Genomic DNA, 18,472 nt, shown 5'->3' with positions numbered 1-18,472 from the left:
TTATGAATTTTGAACAAATGTAGGAGTGCTCTTTTCCATTTAGGCTCAGTCTCTGTTTAATAAATAACGACATGAGGGAATTTGTGGTATGTAGTTTAAACCCTACAAGTGACAGAGAGTTTACCAAAAGGAGTTTTTCTTTGCCCCAGGTCGATAACTGGATGCCAGACCAGATTATGACAGATTCCAGGCCGATTAAGTAATTTTTCTTCCAGATTTATCATTTACTTTGAACATAATATCAAGGTTTTTCCATTCTCTTTGGGTATGAAAGATCTGTGGACTGGTGCGTAGACATAAGCTGCATGGAGCACCAAACTATAGATCAAGCCCTGGAGATATTTTCAGGTGATCCTTCATGCTTGTGGTGTTTTTCTACCAGTTCCCATTATTACCTGCTCATTGCAAGTAGCCTTCCCAAGAGATGGCTTTGTACAATGCTTCCTTAAGAAATATTGCAATTCCTTATGGAAAGTTTCCAGATGAATGGCTCATCAGTATGTATGCTAGTATGCTCTGGTCATGCAAAGGGTGGTTTTTTTAAAAGAAGAAGAAGAAGAAAAAAAATCTAATAGCAAAAACATGAAATATTAAATCAAATGATCTATTTCACAAACAGCTAAGTCAAGAAGTGAAGTTTAAGTTTAGTGATGTTTATCCTGTCCTTCCCTATAAAGGAGGAAAAATGAAGCAGCTTCAGGCTGTAATTTCATTGCCCCCATATGAAAATACGGTGAAACTGTAAACACATAAGGAAAGAGGAAATGACACAACATTGCTATGATAAAACCTGCATGTAAGCAAACCGCACACTGAAGAGTATCGCCACAAGATTATGGCAACATAGCTAGCATGTTTAAAGTAATGCTACATAAAGATCACAGCCAAGTCTGCATGCCAGATGTTGACATCTTACATAAAAATCTTTAAAAGACAAATTATTAAATGCACAAGCTAACAATAACATCATCACTTATTTAAATACTCAGAAATATTTCTTAAGCTCGGCTCTTTATCTTAACCTAGACGCAGTAACTGAACTCCTATGGATAGGATTTATACCCATAGATCAAAATTGCTTTGCCAGCCATTCGTAAAATGCTGTGGTGGAGGTGGTCGGAAGCAGAAGATCTCATTAAATCATGGTAAAACATGTAGACTTTGCTCATTTAAGTGCACATGTTGCAGGGGTTTCTGCTTGGCCAACCTCAATTACATGTGTGGAAACATTGTGTTATTGTGTGACTGACTGAACAACAATTTGAAACATGAAAGTAAGAGTGCTTACAACACTTTTATTTATTATAAATAGAAGATGTTTACATTAGTCTGACAACTCAGCTTCTCCAAAGTTGTCTCCCGTTCACAGCAGCACATTTTGAGTTTGTTCTGCTTTGACTTTTGAATTTTCCCCGACAAGAGCTCTAAAACTAGACTGTGTTCAAGTTTAAGATATTTTTTGCAAAACATGACAGCAAAAAAGGATCCCACTTCTTGCTGCAGTATGTAGATTTTCGGAATTGTCTTTTTTTTTTCTTTTCGTATTTTTTCAAAACTATCACTATGTTGGGCTAGTATAATGTGAGACAGACATTCTCTGAAAAACAAAACAAACCAAAAAAAAAAAAATAAAAGCTCCTCTGCCCTACGGAGTTGCTGACATGTGTACAAATACACTGCTCTGTCAGAAACAACCAATCAGAGCCAGGATGTGGTCTTAGTGCTGTCAATCATCATGGTGTACACGCTGTTCACACAGTCTCCCTTGCTTTCTGCTACGCTAGAGCAACATAGTTAGCATGGTCACTGATGACAGTAGAGAAACAATTTTCCTTGAATGAAGTTGTTTCTCTGCTGTTGGCTCATTTAACAGCATGTTCACAAGAATAATTGGGAATGCTAAAGTCTTCCCTCTTGGCTCTGATTGGTTGTTTTTGACCGGGAGCGGTGCATTTCTTCAGATGGCAATAGTAGTACTAAGTAGTACTCATAACTTATTGTCACGACATAGTTTAACAAATATATAAAAAACATAGTTTAGTAAAAGTTATGTCCTGCAGCTTTCAATCTTTTAAAGTTCTAGCTTGTACGTATTTCAAGCTACTTCCATCTCAGTTTCTAAAAGTTGTGGATGAAGGTTTTGTGAATGTAGTCAGCCTAATCAACCCTTTATATAATTATAACTCCTAATTTGAACGTAGGCACTGAGAAAAAACTTCCCACAGAAATGAACAGAAGATGAATAAATGATAACTGAAAAGCAAACAAAAACTGAAATGCTTCCACACTTGCCATTTGGGGTTAGCAACATAGAGGGACTATGAATGAATCACTGTCAGTCTTTGTTAGCTAAAAAATGCCCTTTTTACAGCAGTGCCACAGAATACAGTGTTATTTTTACAGCTGCTGATTTAGCATGCAGGAGTTCTGTCACCGCGGCTGTGAGGACACGCAGATCAAGTATGTGGAAGTTTATTGCTTGGGGCTCTTCCTGGCTCCCATACCTGTGTGCTCAACAGCTCAGCTCTCTCCTCTTCTCTCCTCTCCCCATTAACCGGCTGACAGATCAGTAATAAACACAGCCTGTCACCTTCAAGGCCTGCCTCTCATTTACTAGGGAACACATGAAACCTCACTCCCTCATTCCCTCTCTCTCTTTTTTTCCCCATTCGTCCGCTGGGCTCACTGGAGCTGAAACCCGATTTTCAGGCCTCTCCTGCCTCCGAGGCAGCAAATTCTCAGCTGCACCCAGACAGTCCTGCAAAAGGCATGAATATTAAATGGAAGATCCATGAATAAATAACCAAAAAAAGGACTTCCGTCGATCTAACCTTGTTCTGTCTCCCAGCACTGGATGACAGAAGAGCATATGGGGGAAACAGACAGAGAAAAAAAAAGAAAGAACATACTCAAGAAGAAAGGTGGACATTTGTTAGGTAATTGGCTTCCTTGATTTGCAATAGCATGGTGCTTTAATTTCACACATAAAAAAAAAGGTGGTAACCAGACAGCAACAGCGCAGTTGATGGTTACAAGAATCAGATTCAAACAGCAATATTTTCACAGGACATATATTGAGCTATTTTCATATGTTGTGCAACCTGAGGGATAAAATCCATACATATTGCAACAGCTCTGTAATGTATGCATGGAAAATGCAAATCAGATTGCAAAAGAGAGCTGGGAGTGGTATATGTGCAAGGATTATAATGCTGAACGCAAAGCAAACAAAGTGACTCGTCTAATTGTGACATACACTCACTGGTCCCTGGGCACGTGGTTGTTACAGTGAAACAGGTAAATAAAAGCCGTGAATCAATTCCCTAATTAAGGCCGATGTGTTCTGCAATGAATTTCATTGGTCTGCGTGTTTAATACTGCCCACCGAGGGGGAATCCAGAAGATAAACAAGTGGTTATTATGTGCTGATAGGAGTGAGCACTGTATTATGCGAGTCTACATTTTGCATTCAGCAAAGCACATTCCTGGTGTTAATCACTAAGCAGTAAAAAGCAATGCAGTAAAGCAATTAAACACCAGGAGCAAAATAATAGTCAAGGTTTTTGTTTATTAGGATTTTACTGGGAGTCCATATTTGGGTTGGTAAGGGACTTTGAAAGATTCTTGAAAGATTGTTGCCATGTTTGAACTGTTGGTTCATTTAAAAACTAGATTCATGCTTTGCTCATCTGAAAAGGGACAGTGGAAATTTCCTTGACTTTAAGTTTGACCGAGGCTGAAATGCAACACTCCAGAAATCTAATTACATATCACAATGACTCAGATCATAACAGGCCGAAATGGTCTGCTCACAAAGTGTACACATATCAAAATATTGTACTAGTTCTTTTTGGTTTTATGATATTTATTTCAAACATCTGGATATGAACAATTACTTCTGCTTTAAGTTTCCATTACTTAAAAAAGCTGTAAAAACCACACAAATGTTTTTTTTTTTTGTTTTTTTTACCAGACATGAACGGTATAGTTTAGTATAGCACTCAGTACTTGGTCTATATCACATTTATATCTTAAAAGTCTCAACCTTTTTTATTTGTATTAGCAGTAAGACGTTATTAAAAATGAATTTCTTTAAAAAACTTATAATCATTTTATTGAACAAGAGAAGATAACACATAAAAACAAAAAACAAGCAATAGAAAAGAAATGCCAAGAGTCTTATCCTTCCATAATATTACAAAATAAATATCCCAACTATAGGATCCAATTCTTCCCTGATTTCAGTTGCTACTGACTACATACTTCCATGACAACACTTCAATCTGTTTTAACATGACAGAGAAAAATGGTGAAAAACTTTCAGCCTTTTTTAAACAAAAACATTAGAATTGAATAAATGGTTTCTTAGGAGTAACCACAAAAGTCAATGATTCATGAAATTAGATTGAGACTATTAAAAAAAAAAAGAGAACCCTTTAAGGTCTGCTGCTCAAGTTGAATGTCTCGGCGCACTAATTATAGCCACAATTTTATTTCTTGTAGTTTGACACCTTAACAAAAGGCAGCACTTTGTATTTGCAGCAGACCCATCAGTGTGACTAATCTTAACAAGGAAAGATAAGGTAGTGAGGCACAAAGAGCTCACTGAGTTAAAAGTGTTCACATAAGTTATGAGTTTCCCCTAAAACTGAGGAGGTGGAATTTATTATTCTCTAAAAAGAACTTGCTTTGTTTCTATAACACTCCCCCTAATTTACACCCTCTACGAAACACATGCAGGTTATTTTTGGGAATAGTCTACATGTTCAGCTCATGTGAAAGAATCTTCTGTGTTTGGAACAAATGCAAACCGCATGGCTTAAACCGTGTGCTGAATCGTTTTCAGCACGATGAGCCAGAACTTTGGTTGGAGGATTGCTTCTTGGACTTTTGACTACGACCGTATGTAGTATGTATTCTTATGGGAACAAAAGGCATTAGGTGGCTTGAACAGATTAAATTTATTCTGAAGTTTATGGATTTAACCTCAGCTTTTGCATACCTCAGATCAATTCAGGGATTCTGTCTCGTTAATTTGAGGGTGCTCGTACAAGAGTCTAAGCTGAGCTAGCAGATTATCTCTTGGAGCACTTCACTTTCCATACGGACTTAATGTTTGGAAGTAATAAAGTCGACCGCCGCCTGTTAGTGGTTCAGTATTTGCAGATTCACCTGTTCATTGATTTTTCTATGGAACTAACTCTGAATTATTTATTGAAAACTTGCCAGTGAGAAGTTTTAAAGTAAATGCAGGTTGGAAAGCTGGTACAGTGTTACTTGACACTCTATAGGTGGATTGGCTGGTGTTTGCAAAGCAGCCAATCCAGGACCAGCACTGATTTTCTTTGGTACCCAAAAGTACTGTAGGTGTTAGCTTCTGCAGTAATGCCAGGACTGTTTCCATTGTGTATAGCAATGCTTATTAAGGTGTATTTTGTGTTTGAGCTATTATAATAGGCAGTTAAAAACATTTGTGTCTCAAGTATTTGTGGAATTCAGCTACCGAGCTGTTCTGGTCCCCTGCCGCTCCTCACTGCCATTGTGTCTTCTTATGGTGCGTTCCCACCCAACGCGTTTTGAGCATCAGTCGCATCTGGTTTACATTCAAAGTCTATGGAAAATGGCAATGGAAAACGATGGCTAGAAAGATTTTGACTCATAGACTTTGAATGTAAACCAGACGCACCTGATGCGTGAAGCTCTGGGTGTAGAGCAAAATGTCAAGTGTCTGCATTCAAAGTGCATACGCGTCAAACTGGAAGCGTCAGACGCGTTTTGTGTGAACGCACCATCAGTACATGTTATAAAAGTGAGGTTAATGATGACACTTAGATAACAGCTTAATACCAGTCCATGCATGATGTGAGTTTGTGCTAGTATAAACACTTCTGGCCTCACAGTGTGATAGCAACATTTGGTGCTTTGAAATGCATTCCACGGTTTTCACTGTATCTGAGTCTTTACAATCTTTCATTGAAATCTTATTTTAGTTTTCAAATCAACTACAACTATGAAGTATGCAGCTGGTCTGAATTTCAGTAGGTGGCCCATCAGTGATCGCTGCATGGTTTAACATAATGAACTGTATCCTGACCTCATTTTTTCATCACATGGTGGAAGAGCTGTTATGGCCTGCTGAGAATTATAATTAAGAGTTTATAATTTACTTAGGTTCCCTACTTAATACTGGACAATACATTGTGCCAGGTAATATAATAACTATTTGCTAAGTAAATGATTTGGGGCACAGTGTTCTTGCTGAGTGCGCACAGTCACTTCATACCGATAATGTCAGAGTGTTAAAACAAGCGAGGGAAGTCAAGCAATAAGAAAGAGTAAAAGAAAGTGTGTGGTCATGGCAGAAAGCCAATTAGCTTTCAACACCCAGAATGACATTCAGTTCACACAAAAGCACACCCATACACACACAGAAACGTATATTCAAAAGCTGGGAAGATGAACCATAATGTTCAGAGAGCTTTGGTTGTACGTCATTTTAAATGTCACAGACTTCACCACAGGGTAATGACTGATCAACCTGAGATGGATTCTAGTGTTGCCTGGCTTTTTATCTCTAGAGCTGACTGGTTGGAGGTAGGATCAGAGGCTGTGTTACATTTTTTTTCTTGTAAAATGGGACATATATTCATATGGGACTGTATTATAAAATAATGCAGTATGTTTAGGTATTGCACAAAGTTTTCATGATTTAGTTCCGCATTAGTTGCATTTGCATTGAAACAACAAGTAATATTGAAACAACACAATTTCACAGTGTAGGTGTTTCTATCAAACAAGAAACGTAATTAAAATCAAATGCGAATAAGTTTGTCCGTGCAATAAGTAACAACTTGTGCAATAAGTGACTTGTGTGATGTGAAAAAGTGTTTCCATTTCAGTTTTGTTAAATAAATCAATTTTGATGCAGTCAAAAAAATACATTATCCTAGCGTTAAAACGTTTTATCAAAAAAACAAGAGTTTTTTTCCCCCAAAATTCCATTAAGCAACTTTCCCTCCTAAATGTCAAATTGTACAATTTTATGGTCAGTGGAAACACAGTTACCATCTCTATTTTAAAAAGGGAAATTGCTTTACGGTAGATAATCCCCCACATGGCAAGTCTTCGATACGAAACTTGGAAAAACCAAAAACTGGAGAGAGAAAGAAAGTAAGCAAGATGGAAAGAATAGTCACAGATTACTAAATATGCACAACGGGGCATTTCTAGGGTAAATGATGAAAAGTGACAGCGGGTAAAATAATTTTTAATGTTATATAATCACAGTAAATACAATAATTATCAGCGTTCTTATGACCAGCAAAAAGCAAAACATGGCTCATCTCTCAGAGTGAAAGGTTCAGGTGGTATTATCTGAATCCTGGTAGATGGCAGATTAGTCACATTCCACTAATGGGAAAGGAACTTGGAAAAGGGAAAGTTTCCACCTTCAGTCTCAACAAAGTGGCAAGATTTTTCCATGTACCTCTGAGCTCCTGAGATATTTATCTTTATAGGTCTGAGGTCATCTTTTGCAAGCAAACCCAATGCACAATGCTCATGTTTATCTCGTGAGCATTGTGACCAGGATTCCTGGTCTATCAAGCACACCAGGAATCCTGAGATGCCATCTATTTTTTTTTCCTGTTGATTTAGATGCAAACCACAGATCTACTCAAAATAAGGCAGCAATTCTTGAGTTGGTGACTGCGCTGCTCCTATTCTAATGGGCAAGATCAACATTTGCTGGAAAGATTTTATGGTAATTTTTTGATTAGCCAATATTTTGTCGCAAGAAGGTTCATTTCAGTAAATTACCAGCTAATATTTATCATTTTCCCCGGAATGAAAATCACAACCTTAGACGTTAAACAGTTTTTTTGTTGCAAAGTAGATCATCATCATATGAAGGTCTCAAACAAAAACAAAAAGCAACCATATTTATTTCTTTTTCAGAAAAGTAATAATTGCCGGAAGAAACTGAAACATTTCTTTTCCAGCATACCGTACTGTTGTTAAGTACGAGATTGTTGGCATTGCCAGAAGCAAGTGGATCTTAGCCATGTAAGCAGCTCAAGAAGGGAGAAAAATAACTTGTGCTAAGCCCTCACGAGGAAAATGAGAGGCAATGCCTTGACCCGTGAGATGCTGTGAGAATGGGGTGGAAGAGAGGGTGAGAGATCAAGAAACTGAGATAGTGAAAAGCTAGCTGGTGATAGAAGAAGGCAGGCTGGACGGTGTAGCTGCATGTAGGTCAAGATAGCCAAGCCACAATCCAGACTAAAACATACAGAGGGGGATGTGTGGAGATAAAAGCTATTTATTGCATGAGAATGCACACATACAGTGGTATTCAAATGTTACTGCATCTTTGGTAATGTTGATAGTTCTACCAAGTCTAAAACATCTCTGACAATAAAAATGTCTTTGGTGCACAAGTTTGTGCAGAATAAAAAATGTAATGGCATAAAACTAAAATCCATTGTTTTGCTAAGTAATTTTAGTGTCTTACCTTTTAGATGGTCAACAACAGATGTCAAACTATAACTGTCTAATAAATTTAAGCTAAGAAAAAAACAAACTTGTCTCTTTACAACCAGAAACTCTCATTTTAACATGATACGCCTCCAGTATTCATTTCCTAACTCTGGCAGTTAAACTCATCTAGAATTGATACCTGATCAGATAAAATATTGATTTGCATGTCAATCAGGTACCAAACTAGTTTGTTAGATTTTTGAATAATACTATAATTAATGTGAACTGCTGCTGTGAAAGCTCTTTATGAATAAACTTTCCTTACTACACGAGATTTGACTTCTTACTAGTTTAGTAAGAAGTCATTTTTAACTAGATTGCTATGGATTGCAAATTTTTGCCCAGGTCCCTCTTGAAAATGAGATCTAGATCTCAACGGGGTTTACCTGGTCAAATAAAGGAAAAAGAAATGAAATTAACGAGGTTAGGCACTGAAGTTAAGAAAAGCTTGTCTCAATATGTGAAATAATTTAATTGATGCTGCTATAGCTCAAACTGTACTTTGAATTTGAGTTACAAGTAATGAAATGCAGCTAATTACTAGATAAACACAAAAATACTTTGCTCCACAGTTGCACAATGAGAAATGTATTTCTTACTGGAACAGTCTTAAAATGATCACAATTGTGCCAAAAATGTTACATATTGGCTATTAAGCCCAATCCATTCTATTATTAACTGGTTACCCAAAAATCATCAAACCAAAAATTACATCAAGCTTTTAGAACTCTGATCAAATGTTGCTTTTTAGTTGTCGGTTGCAGAAAACATCAACGGGCCCGTAAATATGTATTATTAGTCATTTAACAGCCCAAGTCCGATTTGAAGATTCTCCCCTAAGCCATGATGAATCATAAAAGCATGATCATAACTGTATAAAAGCTGCACACACTTGCTATGCTCAAGTGCTAATATTATACACTAGAAAGTAGAGGGAAAATGCAACTCAAGTAACCCAAGGCAAGTCAAAGTAAAAAAAAAAAAAAAAGTGTTTATGTAATGTGACAAATGTTGATACTGGAGTTTCTATAACTGGATCAAGAATAAACATATGCAGGGCGATGATACAGGGAAACTACTGTGAACAGAGTCATTGACCAATTTGTCTGAATTATATAAAATGAAAGATTTTCTCTAAGAAACAAATAATCATTGTGGTTTTCATTTTTAACTAGATGAGCTGGAATCTCAAGAGGGAAAACTGGAATAGAACCAGATCACATCTAATGAGAAAATGAATTTCTCATATATAAGTACTTTGACAGTTCACAGCACAGCCATTTTTTACTGATATAGCCACAAACAAAAAAAGACACAGGTTACAATCAATACAGATAATGTAGAAATGCAAGAAATGTAGTTAGAGATTTCCCCACGCTCCAGCGTCTGGGAATCTGTAATAATGTGACAACCTGATATTCTAAACAAATTTAGTTTAGACATAACAGGTAGTTAGAAAGTATTTCACTTCAGATGTGATTTCGCAGACAAATGTCACACTGTGACAGTAAAGCAAACAGAGATCTGACTGCAAATGTATTTTTCTTTCAGATCAACAATCTTTTTTTTACTGCTTGCCAACAAAATATTTACCTACAACTCGAGACTTTAGTTGGTGTTTTTGTAAAACTCCATATCTTTTAAAAAAAACAACAAAAACACAATTCACAAGAAGGTAGACGGGAGCGCTATGTGTAGTTTAGTCCAATGCCTGCTACATTTTACCTGGAGCTTCTCAAACGTATTCGCCATCGATCTGAACACATCTGAACGAGGCACAGCTGCATAAACAATCCTCTCAAGTCTTTAGAGGGTTTTGAAATATTAACAAAAGAGCTTGCAGGTACATCATATTGCAGAGCCAGCTATGGCAGCAGAGGGAAAATGTGTTAGAGTCCTATTATAAATCACACAATTCCAGCAACAGAATTGCACATTGCCTGGCTTGTCCCCCAGGCAACCTGACAGCAAAATCCTGTCTTAACATTCTGTGCCCAGAGAGAATCTATAGAAATGTGTGTGTGCTTGTGAGGAGATTTGTGTAGACTTTTGTTTTATTCATGAAAACATACTAATCAGGAACTGTACTTTGCATTATTGTAGTGTTTCTACATTTGTATACGTGCGAGCGCAGAGATGAAGACGTTGAATGCAGATGAACAGAAATGAGGACATTTGAGCTGGCTCAAGCTAATGTCAGCCACTCTTTTTTTTTGTTTTTTTTTTATTGCTCTGACTTGAAAGGAGGAGAGAACTTACAGATCTTGTGCTTCCCTTTCATGGGGAATTTCACGAGCAGCTCCTGGGGGTTATTGCAGATGAAGACGAATGGCGAAGCAGACTCCTCACAGGTACCAGGGCACTGCAGAAGTGATGGAGGATAAATAGAACGGTTTAGCTCCACTTTCACAAAGAAGTGTCACATCCAGATTTACATATGCCAACACAGAAAATCTGTTGATTCCAAACAGTTCTAAATCATCCAGTGATTGCTCTTTATATGCCTATATTATGCTAAATGTCCTCCATGCCTGATCTAATACTCTATGCCTGAAAGCATATGATAGTTATGAGTCTCGCTGGGTGTTAGGCTCTGTAATTGCACAACTAATGATGCAGTTGCTGAAGGGAGCAGCTGTCGCCCTGGTGAGCTATAAAGATGACACAAAATATATAACAAGCAGCATCGAAATCTGAGGCAATCAAAGACTTTCTCAGATGTGGTGTTGTATGAATTACACTTTCAAACATATTTCAGGGCGTAGACTCGCATTAATAAAGCTGGTTGGGCCATAAAAGCAATGTTTGCACATTGATCTGTTACTGAGATGGAAACCGCAAAGACGTCCGAATGTTTCAAAATCGTCGTCTACAGAAATACATGTCAATCACAGTAATCGAAGATATTTCTGCAAAGGCGTGTGGAATGCCATAACACATTCCTGTGAATAAGAAGGTGTTTTACAGCTCATAATTGACACTAGCCCACAGCATACAGAGAGCAAGAGGCAAGAGAAAACCTCTCTATCCTCGTGTTATTGATTGGTCTCTCAGGTGAGAGTAGGGAATTGACTGACAGTGACAAAGGAGTCATCTTTTCCATCACTGGCAGCCAACGGCTCTCAGCTCATCCAATTTCCGCCAGCACTATCAGATAGTGCCCATGATTGCATCTAGCCAGCCAGGAAGGGGCTCTTTTCGTGACAGCATGCTTTTTTTTTTTTTCTCCCCTCCCCCAACCTCTCACTCTCCCAGCCTCTCTATCTCCCACACACAAAAGGAAAGCACTGAAGGGTTGTGACAAATCTGCAGCTTTTACAAGAAATCAACAGAGTCTGCAGCCCATTTGTAGGGTCTCTTGACAAACTGGGGAGTGATGACAGCGACGCTTATTTCTGGCTAAAGCCCATGTCAACTTGAGTCTAATAAGATGGTGAGTGATAAAATATGTAAAGACTCAAAGCGTCATTAAGCACAGCTCAGGATCCGAGTGAAGGCTCTTGATTACATCCTTCAATGGGAAAATGGCATTGCAAAATAAATTAAACTGGGGCTCATGGATAGAACATTCATCTGATCATTACTGGAGCAAAATTTTAGCTGTTTTGAGAAATGCTAAATAATAGTGGAAGTTGTGACTTTTAATGTGACTTTTTATGAGCCAAGATTGAACCTAGAAATAATCCAGCTTTTATCAGCTTCTAAAATGACTTAAACCTGACCTCAAGTGTAAAAACCAAAAAGTATAAATGAAAAAAAAATGAAAGCAGAATCTAAAAGCTAAGGTTAAAGACCCTCGATACCTTTAAAATACATAAGGCACAGCAATTTAAAGGGGCTTTAGTTTTTTTTTTAAACAAGGCTATGAAATCCAACCTTCCCCATTACCAGTGTAGCTATATGGCTGAGACAGTTTATGGTTATAGAAAAAGAAAAAAAAAGTACATCCTATAACTCAGAAAGGTTGTCGAACTTGATACAGCAAGAATTACTTGAAGATAAAGTGGACTACTGCCTACTCACAGCTTAGTATTAAGAGATATTTCCATAGAATCTAACTCCAAATTATTTGCAGATATTTCCCAAGAGCATAATCTAAAATACTCAAAAAAAAAAAAGCAGCTTTGAAAACTTCACACTTCACAATGCTACTTCACACACTATTGGCTGGCGTTTGCAAAGCAACCAGTCCAGGAGTACCATTTGCTTTTCTTGTCGCCAACTGAAGAGGGAAGATGAGGAAGACTGTGGATGTTAGCTTCTGTGGTAGTGCCAAGACTGCTTCCACCGTGTTTGTTAATGCATTTTAAGTTATATTTGGTATGTGAAAGTGATGAGCGTTTTTATCTCAAGTATTTGTGGATTTTAGCTATAAGCTGGTGTCGGTGGGCCGTTCTTCTTCACAACGCTGTTCAAGTTTATAGAAGTTTGGGTGTCTGTCTTCATGCACCTTGAATATTTTCTTTTCCAATTACTCTGTTGTAGATTTGCTGCTATGCTTAGGATTATGGTTCAGTTACATGACCCAGTTTTGACCAATGTGATGGTCTCACATTGGACAACTTCCATCCAATGGACCATATTATATATTATGTGACTAGCATCACTTTTCCAATCATAGTTCTTCTAACATAATATTAATATATAAAAGGTGGGCTGCAAAATGTATTACAAAGAACTCCTTGGCCTGCACTAAAAATATCAGCTAATTGTAAGTGCAATACATTTAGGCTCTCAATGCCCATAATCTGTGATATTACTTGCTTTTTTATGCAGGGGAAAATGGTTACGAAGGGAATTTAAGTTGGTCTGTTAAAGATATAGAGACTTAACTAGAACATGCTGTTGAAACTGAAATAATTTTTTTCTACTTAATGTTTAATTAAGGGATGTTTATTTACTCAACCCAGAAAGAGGTTATCAAGTTGCAAACCATGTCGTCATCACATTTACCAACATTCACCAACATTATTGAACATAACATGTTCTTTACAACTATTGACAATTCCTAATAATTTTGTTATATATTTTTTTAACTAGACATACAAATGAACGCCCATAATTAATTCATTAGGATGAATGTTGTTAATGCTGCAGGATATCATCAGCTCTGATCTGTTTTATGTGTGTGAACTGCAACATCAGCATGTAGTTAAAGTAATGACGCACACCCACCATTCGCTGCATCTACACTTGTTTTTAAACACACTGACCTCAGATGGGCTCATCTGTGATCCTAATTACTTCATCCGTTTATATGAACTAATCTTATTGTTTGAGCTGCTGACACTAATCCTCACACTGCTCTGCTGGTCAACTCCTGCTCTAGCTTAAGTCACCATCATGGTAAGATAATAACAATAAAATCATACGACCAACATGAACCATGTTTCTGAAACAAGACCATTCACACAGTGAAGGTGTTATGTGTAAATGTATTATATTTGTGGCTCGTTTCTTTCTGCAGCAATGTTATGAAGATCCTCAACAATCTCTTGAAGGTTGATGGTTCAATTCTCTTTTTTTCCTACATCTTTTTCTAAAAAAATTTATGATGTATCGTGTTTTATCTGTTTGTGTCCACTTTATAGGTCTTGTTCAAGGACTTTTATTTATTATTCATTCCCTATTTGTAATCTTATACAAAATGTCTGTTTGTCAATGTAATTATTTGCTTAAGATTTCTCCGTTTTCATCCTGATGATTATATTGTCCTCTCAGGTTTCTAATAAATCTTTCATCGTACTTTAAAACACTTCTAATAACCTGTTGTGAAAGACCGAATCAAACAGGATGCCTGCTAACACCTGGTGCCTGCTGTCGCACTAGAAAAGCACTTGAATCTAATTTTACAATCAAATTTACTGCCGCTCCCCGAGGTCTACTTGCGGTTAATGTACGTGGAAAACCGTCTGATTTTCTTAAACAGAAAAATACCAGAAGGAAAATCTTTTAGTCTCTTGTTTAAGTAGTTTTTGTCATAGAAATATGTGTAAAACCATTCATTTCCCCAAAGTAATTTGTTGCTTAAATCCCTTCATTTTATTTAGACAAGCACTAAATTGAGCTGGGAGTACTTTTCTAACCATTTAGACTAACTGCAAATACAGACTGACAAAAAAAAAGAAAGAAAAAAGTACTTTCCACTGGGGAATCAGTAAAACAAGAATTTATAGAGGTTTTGTTAAGTAGAGACCAATTTGAGGCTTGTTTTGCAAACTGTTACAGTTGGAACAATTTCATATCAGGTAGAAATAAATGCTGCCAATTTAATCAAAGTATACAACGGATCATAAGTTGTCAGATAAAATAAAGTAGAAGAAAAAAAAAGAACTTAATAGATTTAGCAAACAAGACGGAAAGCCTCTCTCTGGTTTCTAATATAACAAACAAATTCATTCGTCATTAAATTCATTATAATTCCTAAATCTAAAAGGCAAAATCAAGCAGACATTTTGAAGCAAATAAAAAAAATTAAGCGTGAGTCTGTAATTCATGTTTGGTTATCCAGTGTTTATGCATCTCAGCAAGATCACCGTGTACCCAATTGAAATTTCAAAATCCATCTATTCCATTGGGAGCATAAGAAACGAGTCCACTTCTTTGTTATCATAACATTTTAACACAGAACTCAGTCCGTCTTTCTCTCTCTCACTCACCAGATGAGAAATATCACGAAAGCATGCTGCTCTTTCTGCAAATGTGCTGCCATGTCTGAGTGAGGCTTCAAAGAACATTACGATAAAAGATACCAAACAGACGCTTGGCCATTTAACACGCTGTTAAACAATGTCACATGTTTCATGACTGAAAAGTGGCTCATATTCATGGCTGTACAACACAAAGACTCAATTAATGAAACGAAAGATGTGGAGAAATCCATAAATTATGTTTCATAAAGCAAAAACGCAAACTTGAATACATTTATTCAGTATGGAAAACATTCTACAGTAAATAGCAAGTTTTTTATTACAGAAATGCCAGAGGCACAAATATTGGCATCTCAAACAATCCCCACCAAAACATGTGCAACAAAAGAATTCATTTAACTTTCTGCTCAGTTTTAAAAAGGTCAAAAATGTATCTAGGAATTTTTTTTTACTTATTAATCGATGACTTCCAGTTTCCCTGGCTTGTGAATATTACATAGCACATAAGCCCACTTCAAAATGGGAAAGACAATTTTCTGTGTATTCAAATTTCTGTGGACTCCCCTACACTAGCCCATGTCTACAGTCATAGCAGTAATTAAAAACCCAAACCTGTGAAAAACGGGTTTGGCTGAGAACCCAGATTTATTTTCCCACAAACGATGATGGAGCAGTTGACAGGAGATGTAAAAGTTCCCTTTTAGAGAACTGCACCAAAAGGTGGCATCTAAAAACCACTGATTATCCAAAAAATAATTTATAGGAAAGCTTTCTATTCCTCTTTACCAGGAGCGTCAATCACAGTGGATGCTGATAAGACAACAAATTTACCAAATCCAAGTGAGAGCAACATGGTCTAATAGAAATATCATACACCACAAGCAAGGCCATATTTGGGATAGATGATATGTTTTATTTGGAAATGGATTTTTCCAAGCTCCCAGCTGGAAATACAACAAGAACACATACACACACAAAAAATAAAAATACAGAAGAAAAGTCAGACAGCCTCTAGTTCAATATCTAATATGGCTACTAGGGATATAAATTTTAATGAAAGGTCCATATATATACAATTTATTAGCAGCCCTCATGGTCTGTTTGTCAATAAATAAGCAGCGTACAGAGCTGTACATCATCAGTGAGTGAAGATGCTCTTGTAATGTTTGTAGTGCCACCAGTCCATAACAATCCCACTGGTTTTCCAACTCACAACTTTGGTGCGGTCTGTTTATACTCAGAAGTCAGATCTTTCAGGTTCCCAGTCAGAAATACATAAAAAAAAGGTTGGACTTTTGACAATGCCATATGCCCTCATCACATATAAAAACATGGTGAACTATTTTTAGCCCCTCTGACAGTTAATATGAAACCAGTGCGACACAGAGCACAACATCTCTGTGTCAACATGTTGCTTCAGTGCTTGAAGGCATACAATGGAACGAAGCACTGTTACCAACTTGTGCTGTCATTAGCTCGACAATTAGCAAATCTCACTGATTTTCCCCACATAATCTCCAGATTAGAGTCCTGAGACAATTGCACCACAAAAGTAACAGGAACGACTCGACATCAAGCTCTTCATGGAATCATTGGCCTCATTTAGGATCATTATAAACAAATCACTCAGTACACAAGATGGCTGGGTTGTTAGTGGTTCCTCAAGGAAACAAAATGGTGGTAGTTTTCATGGAACAAGCAAAGCTGCATCCAGAGCTGGAGTGTGTTCATGTGAGACCCTGCCAGTTGCTTGCTCCTTCATCCTCCATTAGGTAATTAGCATTTAAAGCTGTTGAATGTGTTGCTTTGCCTCACTGCCTCCACCACCTAATTGTTTCCATTCCTGTTAATCAAAAGGGCACGAAATATTGTGGTTGTGTGACAAAGAGGTTTTCTCAAGCCTTCCATATTCATCAAAAAGGCTCTAATAAAGTGGGAGTGGGCTTGTTTACACATTCAATTTAATCTGGGTTTGTTGTGAAAAAAAAAAAAGAAAGAGTAATATTATGAAATTGATTATTTTGGCTTATACAAAAACGCAGTGGGGGAGCAAAACCTTGGTGTGTCTGCCTGCTAGTGTGTTAAGTTAGGCAGGAACACAGCTTTGGGGCATTCTGTGCAAAAAAGGACAAATGTGCTCAACTATTTAAGTCAGCTGCATTAAACTGCCTCAGTGTGAGCGCTGTTTTACAAGCTAAATGCTTCCAATTTACTTTCCTTTTGAAGCCGGACAACTGCGAGACAAAAAGGTTCTGCTTGCTCATAAACCCCTCTGACATTTGGCTAATGTTCAACATAGAAATGCATGTCTGCCGCATGGCTGCGGTCCAAACTGCTTTCAGAAAGTAGATACAAGCACACTTTAACCTTGCCAGTGTGCCAACAGATGATAAATGCAGCCATCAGTCTTGCATTCAAGCAAGAGTGCTGTTCTCACTTTTGCTTTACTGTGACAATGTGGGAAATGTGCTTATTTGCTCTCTTGCCAATGGTAAAATGAGAGGAATATTAAAACTGAAGCATCTGTATGTTGAATTTAAAGCTAGTGACAAGAGCAAATTAGCTCAGCTCAAGGGAAATAAGGTAGTTCTACAGTTTATGTAAAAAGAAAAAAAGGATTTTTCTTTAACTTAAAATGTTTTTTATGTATACAGAAGTGTAGTGAATTAATAAGCAAATAAATACTTGGGTAGATTTGTGCATTCAATTTCTGCTTGACAAGTGTAGAGTAACTCTGCAAATGGAGAACCCATTAACTGGCTTCACATAATCTACAGTTCGCAGGGCTGTAATCAGCTTTTAGATAAAAACAACTGAGTTCAACAATCTCAGTTGTTGAACTGAGATTTTTGAATTGCAGGCGATATGTAGTTTCTGTGAAGGCTTAGCAGGTGATGTACAGAACTGGAGATTGCTGTATCCTAAATGCACAAAGGAGCGTTATAGCAGATCCTTCCTGCCAGCAGCTCTTCGACTCCACAACCATCGCTGCGCCCAACAAACTTAATGAGAGTATAGATCTTTGCTGGCATTAGCACAATCATTTGCAATATTTTTTTCTCATTTTAGTAACATTTCTGCTGCTGTTGCGCATCTGTTTTTTCTGCACTAACTTACTGCATCGTAAATAGTCAGTTGTGTTTTATAAAGTTCATTACTCAGGCATATTATGTAAAAAAAATAGCCAACTCAGATGCACATCCTTTGGATCATGACTATGATATTTCTATTCTAATAACTGCAGAATCTCTCCATGTTATAATCTTACAAAGCATAAACTACTA

At 37.2% G+C, this 18,472-nt stretch overlaps 1 protein-coding gene across 3 annotated transcripts in view; it reads right to left on the bottom strand.

The window, feature by feature from the left end:
* The window catches only part of trip4 (thyroid hormone receptor interactor 4), an 80,622-nt gene that overhangs the window by 37,682 nt on the left and 24,468 nt on the right, over nt 1–18,472 (bottom strand). For 2 of the 3 annotated variants that reach the window (XM_044143346.1, XM_044143338.1), the window contains exon 12: nt 10,798–10,900. In XM_044143346.1, the coding sequence (XP_043999281.1) occupies nt 10,798–10,900 (103 nt within the window). Of the gene's footprint in view, nt 1–10,797; nt 10,901–16,080; nt 17,032–18,472 lie in introns of those variants that run through there. The other variant, XM_044143357.1, reaches the window with a different exon arrangement.

The sequence above is a fragment of the Gambusia affinis genome, linkage group LG02, assembly GCF_019740435.1.
Source record: "Gambusia affinis linkage group LG02, SWU_Gaff_1.0, whole genome shotgun sequence".
NCBI lineage: Eukaryota > Metazoa > Chordata > Actinopteri > Cyprinodontiformes > Poeciliidae > Gambusia > Gambusia affinis.
This window is presented reverse-complemented; position numbering and strand designations above follow the sequence as displayed.